General features: G+C 46.1%; 1 protein-coding gene across 1 annotated transcript in view; it reads left to right on the forward strand.

Annotated features, from left to right (window-relative positions):
• The first annotated feature begins 1,525 nt into the window (after nt 1-1,525).
• The window catches only part of TNFAIP8L3 (tumor necrosis factor, alpha-induced protein 8-like 3), a 58,883-nt gene continuing 44,039 nt past the window's right edge, over nt 1,526-16,369 (forward strand). The window contains exon 1 of the mRNA XM_006831650.1: nt 1,526-1,595. Coding sequence (XP_006831713.1) covers nt 1,544-1,595 — 52 coding nt within the window. The 5' untranslated portion in view covers nt 1,526-1,543. The remainder of the gene's footprint in view (nt 1,596-16,369) is intronic.

The following is a 16,369-nucleotide window of genomic DNA, read 5'->3' on the forward strand; positions in this document are numbered from 1 at the left end:
GCCCTTTGAACTTCAAGGTCAGCTCGGAAACCCTATACGTAGTCGCTATGGGTCGGAGCCGACTAGACAGCACTTAACAACAACAATGGAGGAGTCCTGGAGACCTGGTGTGGCACTGTGGGTTAGTGCGCTGGACTGCAAGGTCGGTTTGAACTGCAAGGTTGACAGTTCAAACTCACAACCGCTCCTAGGAAACCCTACACAGGGTCACTGTGATTTGAAACCAACTCTGCAGCACTTAACAGCAACAAGGGATTCCTGATGCGGTGTAAGATGAATGAACACTGGGGCCGAAAGGTCGGTTTGAATTGCAAGGTCGGCGATTCAAACTCACCAAGCGCTCTTAGAAACCCTATACAGAGCCACTATGAGTAGAAACCGACTCGGCATTAAACAACAATGTTGTTTCCCAAGGAGCCCCTGGTAACATAATGGATTACAAACTGGGCTGCTAACCACAAAAAAATCAGCAAATCGAATCTCCCAGCCTCTCTGAGGGAGAAAGATGAAGCTTTCTACTCCTGTAAAGATTTACAGCCTCCAAAAGTCGGAAACACTATACAGGGTCGACTATGAGTCGGAACCGACTCCAGGACACTTAACAACACTATGTTGTTCCTGGAGTCCTGGCGTGGCGTTGTAGGATAAACACTGGATTATTAACCAAAAAGTTAGCGGTTTAAACCCACCAACCACTCCTCCTAAACCTCATACAAGGTCCCTATGAGTCGGAAACGACTCGTTGGCACTGAACAAAAGCATGCTGTTCCTAGAGTGAACTATCTTCTCCCTTTTCCAAATGAGGAAACGGACACAGTGAGGCTGAGTCACTAGCTTAAACTCTCCCAAGGGAGGAATCGGATTCAATTCTGAGCAGCACCAGAATTCCCACTCCAAGCCTCTCCTTTTCTTACGTGGGTCCCAAAACGACCCAAATCAAACCCACTGCGAAAGAGTTGATTTCAACTCAAAGCGATCCTAGTGTTTCCAAGGCTGTGAATCTTTCTGAAAACAGACTACTACCACATCTTTTTCCCACAGAGGGGCTGGTGGGTTCAAACCGACGACCTATCGGTTGGCAGCTCAGCGCTTTTACCACTGCACACCGTGGGTCCCCTTGAGATGTTTTGTGTGTGTGGTTTTTTTTTAACCTATGAATCCTCCAAACTTGGCCACACCCAAAGCACGACCCCGCCAACCTCACACCCAAGCCGAGCACAGCCAGTCCAGGGCGAGCGGAGGGAGGAGCGGTGCCGCCCCCGGGTATTTAATCCCAGTCTGGAAGCCGCAGGGCGCTCCGGCTCCACCCGACTATCCTCTCTCTTCTCCTGGCTCTCTCCAGGCGCGCCCCACCCTCTGCCCCGCGCTCTCGTGGAGCGCTGGCACCGGCCGGCGGGCGCTGCTCGTCTCTGCGGAGCCGCCCCCTGACCGAGGCCGCCGCGCACCGCCTTAGTCCACGCCGCCCGCTTCCCGCACCGAGTGCACCGCGGAACCCGAGCTGGGACGCCGGGCGGCTGAGGACGCCCGGCCAACAGCCCGCAGCATGGATTCGGATTCCGGCGATCAGAGTGAGGGCGAGCCCGTGACCGCAGCAGGTACAGAGGGGCTCCCGGACCACCCAGCAGGGAGGGCTGGGGCTGGGGAGGAAGGGAGGCCGGGACAGGAAACTGCGAGCATTTCTCGGAGCTGCCAGACGGGAGGCCGATCCCCGGCAGTCTGAACCCTTCCAGGCCGGGACTGGGGGGTTGCCCTGCTCTGTGAGTTTGCATTGGGGCGCCCCTCTGCTCTTTGCGCTTGGGCGCGCGGGAGGAAAAGGAGGTGAATTTGCTGGGAGCTCTCGGCCTGCTGCCGGACTCCTGCAGCGGGCCGGGGTCTGCCGGAGTAGTTGGGGGCGGGGAAGTGTTAGGGAAATCCACGTCCTCTAGTTTGCTGCAGCGAGGGTTGCAATACAACTGCCTTTTGAAATAACTTTCGGAGCGTCGGCCGGGTCTCCGAGCCCTGGGCGCCGGAACCACGCTGCGGAGCAGGTGATCAGATCCAAGGATGTGACAGGGGACTCCCGGGAAGGAGTCAAATCAAAGTTCGTGGCTGCGTTTCCCGAGGCTGCCGGGCGAGCCCCTGCAAAAGCGCTCGCCCATCACTGCCGGACAGCCGACTGAGGGGCGCCTGGGACGCAGACGCTGGGCTGGCAGGAGCTGAACTTCGCCTTTAAGAGGCGCCGCCAGTATTTCACAATCAATAGTTATCGAAGCAGTGGGTGGCTGCTTACTTAGGAAATAAATGAATGCCTTCCCCCGCCTCTCCGTGATAACTGAGCAACAGGAGGAAGCCACCCACTGTCTTGGGTCGACTACTGCCGACCCACCCAGCTCCTGGCCCACACACACCTGGGACCGACTCTCCTGCCTCTCGTGTCCCCGGTTCCCAGCACCTTGAAGATTAGCCGTGGTCTGCAGACCTAGGACCTGCGTGCGAAGGGGAGGGGAGGAGGGGCCCCGGGGAGAGGAGACCGGGGGTGGGAAGGCCCACAAGTGGCCAGAGCCACCATCCACCCGGGCAAGAATGTAGGAAGATAGACTCAGAATCCAGGTAGGACCGTGCCAGGCGTTGTGTCAAGGGTCTTTCTACGAGGGGGCTTCAAAAAGTTCGTAGGAAAATTCCATTATCTTTTAGTTCCATTTTTTCCACGAACTTTTTGTAGTCCCTACGTATAGCATGCCCCTTAACCCTCACCGCTCCTAGTATAAAGATTTTACAGAGGGTCCAGGTATGGCGCTGTGAGTTAACGCGCTGGGCTGCAAAGTCGGTTTGATCCGCAGGGTCGGCAGTTCAAGCTTACCAGCCGCTCCTCGGAAACCCTAAACAGGGTCGCTATGGGTCGGAACCGACTCGACGGCATGTGTGAGTGGGCATGCCACTCAGTCTCTTGGGTGGCATGCCGACTCACACAGCCAGGGAGTTGCCGAGGCCCGAGGACTCCCTTTCCACTCACTGCATCTCACTGGATGGCTGTGGTAGACAGATGTGGGTGGAAATGAAAGTTGGCATTGCCAACATGCCTGTGTATGAGGATTACTGTGTGCCTGCATGCAAGGGCCACCTGCTTTGTGTAGGTATGTGTGAATATAATTCATAAACACCACCTCTTTGCATGCCTATATTTCTATGACTATAAAGTGCAGAGATTTCTTTCACAGGTGGCTGATTTATGGATCTCCTGTAATCACTTAAAAATTCCTGTGGGGGTGTGCCTAAGTCTGCTCCCGCGGCTCCAGAGGGCACAAACACTGGCCCTGGTCTTTACTGTCTGGAGATCCCAGGGACCACTGTTCTTCATACTCTCCTACCTCCAACTTAACACTTGTGAGAGTTGATTGAGAGGAGGGAGGAGGCTTGGAGAAAGATGAGGAGAGGAGGAAAGCATGAGAACTCCAGAATGGCTTGTGCTTGGGTGCACAGAGAGGGGGAAAATTCTTGAAGTGCCCTGGTACCTTTTCCCCACAGCCCTGAGCTAGCAGGGAGTATCCCTGACTGTATTTCTTTATGTCAGTTTGTGTGAGATGCTCTCCACAGAATTAATAGCAAATGTTAGATAGGTCAGATGAGGAATAGGGCAGACAGCTCTTGTGAGCTGTCACCATTTGTTTGCAACTTACTATTTTCTGCAGTCATCTTTATTCGTGGGCTTGAATCTCACAAGTTGAACATTAAATCTGAATGTCACAAGCCATTCTGCTAAATGGCATTCAGTCACTCTCAGAGTATTCTCCTTTATGACAAAGCCTCAAATCAGAATGCTAAATCATCCTCTTGCTTCTATAACTGCATCCTGTCAAATGGAAACCCATGTTGCAGTTTCAGATACAGGTTAAATGACAGGTGTTATCTATTGGGGATGACCTTTGTTCTTAAAGGAAACATGTCATTCATCTGGGAACCAATATCTGCAAGTCAAATAGGTGATGGGTTTGTAACTGAGAAAGACAAAGGGCAAGTAGGACCTGTTGGAGTTTGTCATGTGTGTCTGTGTATACCTATCTCAGAAGGAATTGAGATGTAAGGACTGCTTCCTTCTCAACACCCTACCCTTCTCAAACTTGTGACAAATCTAGGTTAAAGCTAAGAGGTGGAATTAAACAGATAGAGGTTTCAATCGCCACCTTAAGGGCAAGTTATTTAACCTTTCCAAATCTGTTTTTCCCTCTCTGTAAACTAGGGCTAACAGCGGTACCACAAGGGGTTGGGAAAATGAAATAAAATAACATGAAAAGTGTTCCTGGAATGTAGTAATTAGTCAGTAAATGGTTGTTTTTATTATCACCTGTTTGGATTACTATAAGAAGACTATAAATGATGGTATCCAGTGCTTTATAAAATGTCAGTCACTTGGCATAGGTAATACAAGTAGAATCGTGTCCCTATTAGCACCTTGATAAAATTGCCTAAGGAGATTGGTGCTGAGTGCTTTGTGTGTGTGTTAGTTTTATCTCTTCCCCACCCACATCCATCTTCCTATGCAAGGCTTCAAGAAGGGTACATTCAAACCTGGTTCTTCCACCCCCACCTCCTCTAGCTAGAGGGCAAGTTGTAAAAAGCAGAGAACTCCTTACCCAGTCTGCCTTCTGACCTAGAGATGGAAGAGGTCCCCTCTTTCATGTCACTTCAAATGGAAGCAGGGAGTGTTCCCCTTCTTCCAACCCCACCTGACTCTTGCCTTTCACGATAGCAGTAGTCACAACTAGCAGAGGAGTTAGGAAATCTCATTGGTCTACTCAGACTCAGTCTTTCTTTACTGGAGCCTTCTCAGGAGACTTTCCCACTGCATGGACTTTCGGGGAGCAACACTTTGTAGCAAAGGGTCTGAATGGAGGTGGGTTTGAGGTTGATCTTGATCTTTATGTTCTGGTGTTCAAGGAAACACATGGGAGGCTGTTGGTCCATACTACAAGCACTTTGAACCACAAGGTCTATGGTTCAAGCCTACCAGCCTCTCCTAGGGACAAAGATGAGGCTTTTGCTCCCTTAAAGATGGCTTTACGAAAACTTCCGAAACCCTCTATACAAGATGATGCTTCTGTGCCCTTTTTTCTGCAATTCGTTTCTGCCTTTCTGGAGTCTGGTTTCTTCTATGGAGTCCTGGTATAGCACTGTAGGATAAGCACTAGACTGCTAAACACAAGGTCAGTGGTTCAAATCCCTTGGAAACCCCTATACAGGGTCACTATGAATTGGAACTGACTCCATGGCACTTAACAACAACAACGTGATTAGGAAGGAGGCAGGGTTTATGGAACACTAGGTTCCTCCCAGAGACCCATCCCAGCAGCCTCTCCTTGGAAAACCCACCATTTCTATCTCTCAGAAACTTCAGAGTTTGGTGTACTAACTCAGTGTTTGAGAGCTGTTCCTAAGAAGCAACAAGGGAGTAAACATTAGCATTGTCAGCTTTTTCACTGTCTGACTTTGAAGACCAAGACAGTCTATCCAGCTGAGAGGAAAGATGAGCTACTTCAACCCATGACTAGATGACCCAGGGCAGTTGGGTGGTTGCTACAGAAAAGCATTTCCACCTGTCAGAGCCCCTATGTGGTAGGGGGCCCTCCAGGGAAAACAAAGGACCCCTCTACTCTGCCCTTCCTACCTTTCCCTCTCCCAGGTCCTGAGTATGGCCCATATGAGTAAATGGACAAGGAATGGATAGGATTCATTATGTGGCCAAGAGGAAGAAAGGTTTTCTAGGGGTCAGACACAGCTTGAACAAATTAAGAGGGAGGTGACTGGAGTACTTAGTACACACTGGGGAGAAATGGGAAATAAAATTAGGTTACTGTTAGCTGCCGACTCGTGGCAACCCAAAGGAATAAAACGCTGCCCAATCCGCTACTACCCATGATTGGTTACACACAGAGCTGTAGGGTTTTCACTGTCTGGTTTTCAAAAGCAGATCACCAGGCCTTTCTTCCTCATCCATAGCTCCACTGAAATCTGTTCAGCATCCTAGCAACACACAAGCTTCTACTGATGAACAGGTGGCAAGTGTAAACGAGGTAATCACCCCAAGTCTCCCACGTTGAGGGCAAGAATGGTACCTCTGAACCAGCACTGCGCCTCTAGGTCAGTGTTGTTGTTACGTGTCGTTGAGTTGGCCCACTCATCGCCACCTTGTATAGTGTTTCCAAGGCTTTTGGAACCAAATCTTTGCAGGAGCAGGAAGCCTCATCTTTCCATGGAGCGGCTAGTGGGCTTGCACCACCAACCCTGTGGTTTGAAGTCCAGTGTTTATCATATCTGTCAAACCATTTCAACTCATAGCCCTGTGAGAAAGCACAACTGCCCATAGTGTTTTCTAGGCTGTAATCTAGGCCTCCCAAGGAGCCACTGGGTAGGTTTGAACTACCAACCTTTTCAGTTAGCAGCTGAGTGCTTAACTATTGCAACACCAGGGCATCTAGGTCAGCGTTGTTAGTAAATGCCACCGAGTCCATTTTGACGTGTAGCGACCTCATATAGGGTTTCCAAGGAGCAACTGATGGGTTGGAACCACTGACCTTGCAGTTCAAACCAATGTTATGGTCTAGTGCTTATCCTACAATGCCACACCAGGACTCCTAGGTCAGTCAATGTTGTTGTTAACTGCCATCAACTTATAGCAGCCCTATATTGGGTTTCCAAGGAGTGGCTGGTGGGTTTGAACCACCAGCCTTGTGGTTAGCAGTTCAATGCATATCCTACAGAGCCACACCAGGGATGTTGAGTTATAACAGGTCCCAAAAACGTGGTGCTGATGGTCCCTGGGGAGCTATGGTTGATTGATGAGCAGAATGACAGAATGAAAGCTGGTTTTCATAAACTAAGCCTGGCAAAGATGGAGAACGGCAGGCATTACCAATCCTCTGCTCCTGGTTGTGGTGTGGTCATACTGTCAGAGGGGGTATAGCCCCAAAGGAGGCAAGAGAGGAAGGCTTCCAGTGGTATTTCAAAAACAAACAACAGCAGTTGGAAGAAAGGGGAAGAATAGAAGAATACTGCAGCAGGTTTCCTTTGGGATGAGGGCAGAATAGCTCAGAGGAAATTCTCTGGAAGCAGGAAAGGCAAGTGGTGGCTCTCCCAGACCACATAAGGGGGATCTTTTTTGATTATTGGCTCTTTTTCCTTTAAACAGAAACTCTGCCAGCTCATTGAATTGGGGGACTGTTGTTAACTGTTGAGGCTTGTTGATTCCCATTGTTATGTTCCTAGCACCCCAATAAGTGAAGGCTGTTCAGTGTACTTTGTCAACTGACAAACTGAGGGACAGGCTGACTGACAGCAGGGACATCTTGGGTGGGGGGGGTCATATATCATTTGGAAGTTAAGTCATATCCCCACTTCTTGTTTGTGGGATGTTTTGTGGGTGTCTGCCTCGTCCACATAGTAAGTTGTAGCTATGTTGAGAATAAGGACCTTGTCTTGTACATTTTCCTGTTTCCAAGATTTTATGGACATAATAAATGAACGAGAGACTTGAAGAGCCTCCTGAGAAGTTTGCACTAAAAGGCCAGATCTGTAGCCAGAAACCAGCCCTTGTAAAGTAGAACTGCCAAAGCTTTTTTTTTTGGTAATTTAAAATGTTTAATCAGGGCATAATTTTAATATTGCTTGTGCAAGATTAGAGCTCTGTGTTAGAAAATACAGGGAATACAAAGATAGAGAAAGACACAATTCTATCCTATTATCCAGAGCTTTATTCCTGTTGTTGAGATAGGTCACGTGAACCGATGATCACAACCTAAGCCCTTGTATGAAGAAAGCTTCATTCTGGCCCTTCTTGTCCTGGGATTACATCCTACTTTTCTGTGCTGTGTTCTTAATACGAGTCATTTTCTATGATGTATTTTATGGTTGTTTCTCTACACATCTCATCTGTACTCAACTGTTAGCTCCCTAAGGGCAAAGACTGGATCTTTTTCTTGTATGTCATCACTACCACCATCCATAACACTGTAGATTGTTGGCTAGGGGGTGCGGGTGGGGTGGTATGGATGAAATGTGGATGGAGGGAGGGAGTTGTAGGTTGGTTCCCTGGGAAACAGACTCGGAGCTGAAGAGTGGCATGCAGAAGGTTTATTAGAGACTGTTTTGTGGACAAACACCTGGGGAGGGAAGCCAGACCGGACAAAGAGAGAAGCTGACCTGTGCCATAGACCCAACAACAGCTCTAGACTGCACCACAGAGAGCTCCGGAGCTGTGATGGCCCTCCAGAACTACCATTCTTAGTTTGGATAAGGAAGTCAAGTTTTTATACCCCACAGGCATCAGGCATTGGATATAGGCCATCCCTACAGACTGGACGTGGCCTTAGATGAGGCTGTTCCTTGAATTGAGGATTGTTGGAAGGTAGCACTATCAACGGTGGTGGTGGCGGTGGTGATGTGCCTTGGAGTCAGTTCTGACTCACAGTGACCCTGTGTAGGGTTTCCAAGACTGTAAATCTTTATGGGAGCAGAAAGTCTCACCTTTCTCCTGTGGAACAGCTTTCAAGCTGCTGACTTTGAGGTTAGCAGCCTGACTTGCGATCACTACTCTACCAGACCCTTAAGATTAAATCCTTGATTCCTCAAAAGGGAATCTGGGCATATGTCATAGCACACCCACAGGTCACCTCCTAAATTCTGTAGGAATGTTTTATTAGGGACAGGGGATCGTTGTAACGTTAAAAACTTTATCTAGATCTCTTCAAGATGATTTAGACTGCCAGATTAAATTAGGCATTTTGTCTAGTTTCCATAGCTCGGCACCCAGCTATTCAGTTCACATAATCAATAGATATTAGTCATTCATCCGTTTTGTGTTCAGTTGGTGTGGGTGCTGATGATGTTGTTGTTAAGTCTGTTGAGTTTGTTCCAACTCATTTGTGGTTAGGTGCCGTCGAGTCGGTTCCATCACATCGTGACCTTATGCAAACTGAACAAAACGTTGTCAGATGCTACACCATCCTTATTACGCTTCAACGCATTGCTGCTGCCACTGTGCCCGTTCATTTCATTACTTTACCAAGGATGATATCCTTCTCCAGGGATTGGTCCCTCCTGATAATATGTCTGAAGTATGAGGCAAATCTCTGCCACCCAGGCTTCTAAGGAACATTCTGACTGTACTTCTAAAACTTGTTGGTTCTTCAGGCAGTCCAATACTCGTCTCTAACACCATAACTCAAATGTATCAATTCTTCTGTGGTCTTCCTTATTCATTGTCCAACAGTCACATGAATACAAGGCTATTGAAAATACCATGGCTTGAGTCAGGTGCACCTTAGTCCTCAAAACTGACATCTTTGCTCTTGAACACTTTTAAGAGGTCTTGTGTAGCCGATTTGCCTAATGTAATTCCGAGTCATACCAAACCTGTGTATGTTGGTAGGTATGAACTGCTTACCTTGTGGTTAGCAGTGCAATTCTTATCCTACAGTGCCACGCCAGTACTATCGAAGTGGAATTAGATGTGGCCCTGCCCTCAAGAGACTTGCAGAGATAGCACCCACCCAAAATGGAGTCTACAGAGTGGCGTTAGCAGGACATCGTGGAGGGTTTGGAGCAGGGAGCGATGCTGCAGTCTTGAGTTCTGGAGGGAAGGCTTGATGGAGGAGCCTTGAAGAGCTGAAAGATTTGGGTCAGAGGAAAGAGATAGGGTATCACTAAGCCAGAGAAAAGCAGAGGATGTAGCCAGACTACGAGCTTGTGTACAACCAGGCTGACTGGACAGGAGCCGCTAGAGAATTGATAAGAGAAAAATGTTGTGTTACTCAGAAGTAAAATCACATGACATTGTTGCACTTGCAGCCACCATGTATGTTTCTGGAGATGGAGAGAGGAGAGAATGTATTTTGAGTATGAACATGTACAACTCTCTTTCCTTGGATGTTTTTTCTTTTGAGAAACTATGGCACCTGCTTTTTCATTTGTCAGAAAAACAAAATTATAGTCACACTTTCCATTATCAGTTTTCCCTAACTGGTTCATTTTACTCCAGAATTGCAGTTGGCTTCTATCTGAAGTTACATGTAAATCTCTATAAAGATACTATTACATTATTTTGTTTTGTTTTGCAGCCATTTGGCTTCCAACTGTATGCAAAAGCCTGTGTAGGTGGGTGTTTGGGCTGTATTCTGTAGAAGTAAAGAAATGGAAAAGATAGAGAAGAAGAATTTGAAAAACAAATTTCCTGTAAGTCCAATGCAAGGAAACACAGAGTGAATAATATTGCCACACATGCATATACATAAGAAGCGATGCTGGAAAAAAAAAATTTTATACATCAGAAAACTCTTTTTAGGCAACTTAATGGCCAAATTCTGAGGCTGGTTTAGAACAATCTTTGCTTTCATATTGAGTTTCTAAACATCATTGCCTGGGAATAAATTTGAGCCAGTTCATGGAAAATCTACTAGTGTTCAGACTATAAAAATGTAAGGCTTGGCGGCACAGAAAGTGCTAGACACACCCTAATGGAAACCAGTATTTTGTAACTTAGTCTCTGAGAAAAAAAGAGACACTTTGGTTCTATCTAAATATTGCTTTAAACTGTTAAAACAAAACCCACAGGGGCAGCCACTGGCTTCTAGGTTCTGGCTTTCTGTGAAACTGTTCTAACCCCTGAAAGGAAGCATTTTAGTGATACGTAGCTTTGTGGAGACTCCCAGTTAATATTTCTATAGTCGAGGCATCCAATTTCATGTGAGGGAGGAAATTCTGTAAAAGCTGTTGCTGGTGAGCACACACGTCCCACGTTCCCGATTTGAGGCCTTCGGGTTATGCCAGGAAGGTGAACAAATGCTTCTGCACAGAGTGTCTGAGGGTGGAGGCAAAGGGGCTGACTGAAACCGCTCTCCCAACCTGGTTCCTTGCTTTCTGGATAAGATTGAGGAAGTCAGTTACAGGGTGGGAGAAACTATTTTAAGAAGTTGTGGCAAATACTAAATAAGATTAGATTGTCCAGACACATATATACATATGGTGGTGGTGGTTATGTGCTGAGGAGTTGGTTCTGACTCATAGCGACCCTGCATAGGGTTTCAGAGTCTGTAAATCTTGAAAGGAGAAGAAAGCCTCATCTTTCGCCCTCGTAACAGCTGTTGGTTTTTTGTTTGTTTTTTAATTGTTTTTATTGTGAATTATGTGATAGCTTACATGGGAGAACATTAGCTTTACATTCATCCTATTCATTGCCATGGTTACAGTCCTCTCCATGCATCATCAAACAAACAAAGGGTAGACCCTGCAAGTCTGCTCCACACCCCCCTCCCCAGGTCAGCACACAGCCCCTCTCCGTCTCTGGGTCTAGAGTCCCCATTCACTCCATCTCTCCACATCATAGTCTCCGCCTCCATCTCTGGCATTGGTGTTTGAGTAGGGTCTCACAATCCACTCTTCTCCTTTGATGGTCCCAGGGACCTCCACTCCTGGACTTCAAAGTCAATCACTCCCCTCCTTTTGCTACAAAATGTCTACGTTTACATTTCCAACCCTCATAGTCAGTCCTGATAGCAGTTATTCACTATTGTATCACAAGAGTCCTATCCACATCTCCTTTCATCAGCCCCACCCAGACAGATTGGATACTACTCAGTGGAGATTCTACCTTCCTCCACACCCTCTGGATCCTGGATCTAGGCTCCCTCTTGAAAGCTTGTAAGCCAGTTACTTCTTGGCCTTTGTAGCCTCCCCCCACCCCAAGCCCATTTTGGGTAGCCAATGTCCAAGTTGCCCATCCCTGTCTACCTTGTGTATCAAGGGGGTGGGAATGATCATCGCTGTAAAGATTTGTTCTCTCTTTTGAACTACTACATCCATAGACGTAGGTCAAGTTCATTCAGTTGTATCAGATTACACTTTTTTTCCTCTCCACTCTAGTCCTCTCTGGCTATGTCACTGACAGCTGGTAGTTTTGAACTACTGTCCTTGAGGTTAGTAGCCCGACTCGTAGCCACTATGCTACCAGAGCTCCCTATATATACATATACATGAATAGATATTAATAAATAATACCTATAGTGATAATGGCTGCTATTTATTAAGCACTTAATGAAACATCATTACTGCCTCTTATAACTATATAAGAGTAATGATGGCTCAGTAATAGAATTCTCACTATTTAGGAGACCTGGATTCAATTCCTGGCCAATTCACCATGCGTGTAGCCACCATTCCTCAATCTGTCAGTGACCTGAAGAGAACTTTGAAATGCAGAGCTAGACAACTTTATTGTTTCCAGCACTGCCTCTTAGTTATTGCTTTTCAGTAACTTTGTTTTATCATCAAAGAAATGCAAGCCCATTGTAGAGTAGGTGAAAAGAGTACAAAGAAAGCAATTGAGTTCTGGTAGCATAGTGGTTACAAATCGGGCTGCGAACCTCAAGGTCAGCAGTTCGAAACTACCAGCTGCTCCGCGGGAGAAAGATGAGGCTTTCTGCTCCCGTAAAGATTTACAGCCTCAGAAACCCTGTTCAGGGTCGCTATGGGTCGGAACCGACTCGACGGCACTTAACAACAACAACAACAGCCTCGGAAACACTGTACAGGGTCACTATGAGTCGGAAGCAACTCCACAGCTCATAACAACAACAACAACAAGAATATATGTGGCTTTCCAGAGGAAAGAGTGTAGTCAGAAAGTAATCCTGAAAAGAAATGCAAGAGCTTTTTTGGAGTAGGGGAAGAGGGTTTTATAAGAGAGTGAGAGCCCCACTACTGAAATGTTTACCCAGGGAAGCTAAAAACATCTGGCAATGTTGTCAGAACCAGGATAGGACACGACACAGAGTCTATTTTCCTTCAAAAAACACATAATAAAACAAGGGTCATCTGCCTGTACTGAATGCTATTGTGTATCCAGAGTTATTATGGGTGTTGGGATCTTGTTCCTTTCTGACAATACACTTTCATTTGAAAAAAAGACCATCTGTGGAATTGCAAATTAATGAGCTGAACTGCAAGGTCAGTTTAAATGGCAAGATCCACAGTTCAAACTCACCAGCTGCTCCTCGGAAACCCTATACAGGATTGCTATGAGTTGGAATTGACTCAACGGCACTTAACTACAACAACGTTCTTATAGTCTAAAGCCAGAGATTCCCAAAGCTGTGTGTCTAGCCCAGTCCTCTCTCTTGAGCAAGAATCCTACTCAAATCCTCCCTCAAAAGGACCCCTGCTTTTTTTCCTTCCAACACCTTCCACTGTATTCTTGCCACTTCCTCTGCTTCCCTCCTTTTCCTCTCCTGAGGTTCCCCACTCCTGAGTCCATCTGTCCTGGGGTTTCCCCAGCAGCCTCTTTCCCTTACACCTGGCCCACTTCCATTTCTCAGTCAGGAGAGCCCTACATGGAACTCTCAGATTATTACTTTTTTAACATTTTAATACTCGAGGCATTTTGTAGGTTTGGAGATACCCAGTGGCAATGACAAAGGTTACTTTATTTTGAATTTAAATTACAACCAGCTTCAGGAATAGATTTCTTGGCCTTTAGTTCTCTAGTGTTTCACTGTAGGCTCAACACTGGACTGTGAACTAAAGGTTGGCAGCTCAAATCCACCAGCTGCTTCTTGGAAACCCTATACAGGTTCGCTATGAGTCGGAACCAACATGAAGGCACTTAAAAACAAGTTCTCCAGTTATGTTTTATCTTTGCTTAGATTTTTTTTCTTTTCTTTTGGTCAGAAAACAGGACAATTCATTCATCTGTCTTAGGCTTCTCTCCCTTTAGGATTTACTTCATAATTCACTGATTTCAGTCTCAATTAAGCAGGCTGTCAGAGCTAAGTTATATCAGGTCAAGCTTTAGATAACCCAGAGGAGTATCTGATGGGAATTAAACCTGAATTTTCATGGCTCTTTTTTACTTTTTGACTTCTCTGTATCCTGGCTCTTCTGCATTCTCCCTAAATTGTTCTTCCTCATTCGTATGTATTTCCTTTCCCACTTAGGTCCCCCAAGGCCAGTCATTGGCCTTGTTCCTTTCTGACAATACTCTTCATTTGAAAAAGATGATCCACTCTCATAGCATAAAGCCAACGATCCCCAAAGCTGTGTGCCTAGCCCTAGTTCTCTCTCCCGAGCAAGAATCCTGCTTTTCCAGACCCCTTTGTCTTTCCTTCTGACTACTCAGGAGCTCTGGTTGCGTAGTGATTACAAGTCAGGCTGCTAGCCTCAAGGGTAGTGGATCGAAACTACCAGCCGTTCCACAGGAGAAAGATAAGACTTTCTGCTCCCATAAAGATTTACAGCCTCGGAAACCCTATGCAGGGTCACAATGAGTCAGACCACACTCCACGGCACACCACCACCACTGCCACTCAGGAGGCACCACCGTTCAAAGATTCGAATCCAGGCCTCTAGCTTCCTCTCACTTTCCTAACACTGCCAATGACTTCACCCGCCACCAAGTCACTCAAACAAATGGAAATAAGAACAGTGAAATATCCTACACCCACCAACTCTTAGCAATACTGCCACATGAATAGAGCAGGTATTGTTACTCCCAGTTTATAAATGAAGAAACAGATTCAGAGAGATTAAATTACCCCAAATCACAATGTGTCAGATTTTCACTATTTAAAACTCCCACATTCAAAAAGAAGAAAAAGGGAGAAACAAGCCAAATTATCCAACCTGATAAACACATTGGATATTCCTTCAAATATTTGTTGTTAAATGCCATCACGTCAGTTCCATAGTGACCCTGTGTAGGGTTTCCAAGAAGCGACTGGTGGGTTTGAACTGCTGACCTTGTGGTTAACAATATGGAATTATGGCATGATTAACTATATAATGACATTTCCATACAGTAGACCGTTATTTGGCTATTAAGAAAATTAATTTGAAGAATATGTGATAATGTAAGAAATTTTTCACATTACAATGTTGCATAAAGAAAACGTGATAATTTATGAACGCGGTGGTGTGGGTTAATGCGCTGGACCGCAACGTCTGTTTGATCCACAAGGTCAGCAGTTCAAGCTCAAGAGCTGCTCCTCAGAAACCCTATACAGGGTTGCTATGGGGTGGAACTGACTTGACAGCATGTAACAACAACACACACACACACCAAGACCAAAACCAAACTCACTACCATCAAATCCGTTCCAATTCACAGCCACCCTATAGGAGAGAGTAGAACTGCTCCATAGGGTTTCCAGGGCTGTAATACGTGGTGCTATCCGAGAAGCACTCGACTACAAGATCGGTGGTTCAAACTCACCAGCCACCACAACATATCTTTACAGAAGCAGACTACCATACCTTTTTCCAGGGAGCAGCTGATGGATTTAAGCTGCCCACCTTTCATTTAGCAGCCTTAATCACTGCGCCACCAGGGCACCTTCACATACATACTGTTGCTGTTAAGTGCCATTGAGTCAATTCCGACCCATAGCAACACTGTCTAGGGTTTACAAGGAGCAGCTGGTGAGCTTGAACCGCCAACCTTACAGTTCAAACTGACTTTGCAGTGCAGTGCATTAACCCACTGTGCCACGCCAGGACTCCCTTCACATACATCCACATCCCCAAACAAATACATACATTTGTCCCTTTTAATATATGAAGAATGGGAGAAACCACTCCTCACATTCATACCTGTAAACACATTTATTTATTTTTAAATATTTTAATGCTGAGGGGAAAATCCATGTTAAGGGATTCATTTATTGGTAATTTAAATTTTCTTCTTTGTACTTGTCTTCCAGATTGTCCTTCAATGAGTGTGTATGTCTTTCAGTGGGAAAGACAACCAGAGCAACCCAGAGTCCTAGAGCAACCCAGCCCTCTGTTAGGGTTGTAACCCAGGCTTTTCTCTAAGCCCTCTTCCTGCTCACCCATTGCCTTGACTCACCCCTGTCCTTGGTATGTCCTCACTACAACCATCCCTCTCTGAGCTCACCCAGCCTGGCTTGCCCTTGTGAGCCTTGGAGGGGAAGCATAGGCACTTAGATGGGTAATGAATGAGTTTGTCTTTGTTTAGACTGGCCAATGGCACTGGAACCCTCCCAAGCTAGAGGACCTGCTGGGACAGGTATGACAACCAATGAAGTTTGTTGGCTCAGCTATTTGGGGTGCCCTTGCTGTGACCTGTGACCAGCAGTGGTATCCTGAACCTTCATTCCCTTCATGACCTTTTCCATCTCGGATCCTATCCCAAATATGAGTGACTTTCATGTTTACCTTTTTCATTTATATATTGATTTTGTGTCCTTATTACTTTTACAGTTAGGGAGAAAAAGAGGTAACTCAGTAAGAAGACGACAAACCATCTGATTAAAAAATAGGCAAAGAACTTGAATAGACTCCAAAATGTGACAATAAACACATGAAAAGATGCTCCACATCATTAGTTGTT

Source organism: Chrysochloris asiatica, unplaced genomic scaffold, assembly GCF_000296735.1.
Source record: "Chrysochloris asiatica unplaced genomic scaffold, ChrAsi1.0 scaffold00004, whole genome shotgun sequence".
In the NCBI taxonomy this organism is placed as follows: domain Eukaryota; kingdom Metazoa; phylum Chordata; class Mammalia; order Afrosoricida; family Chrysochloridae; genus Chrysochloris; species Chrysochloris asiatica.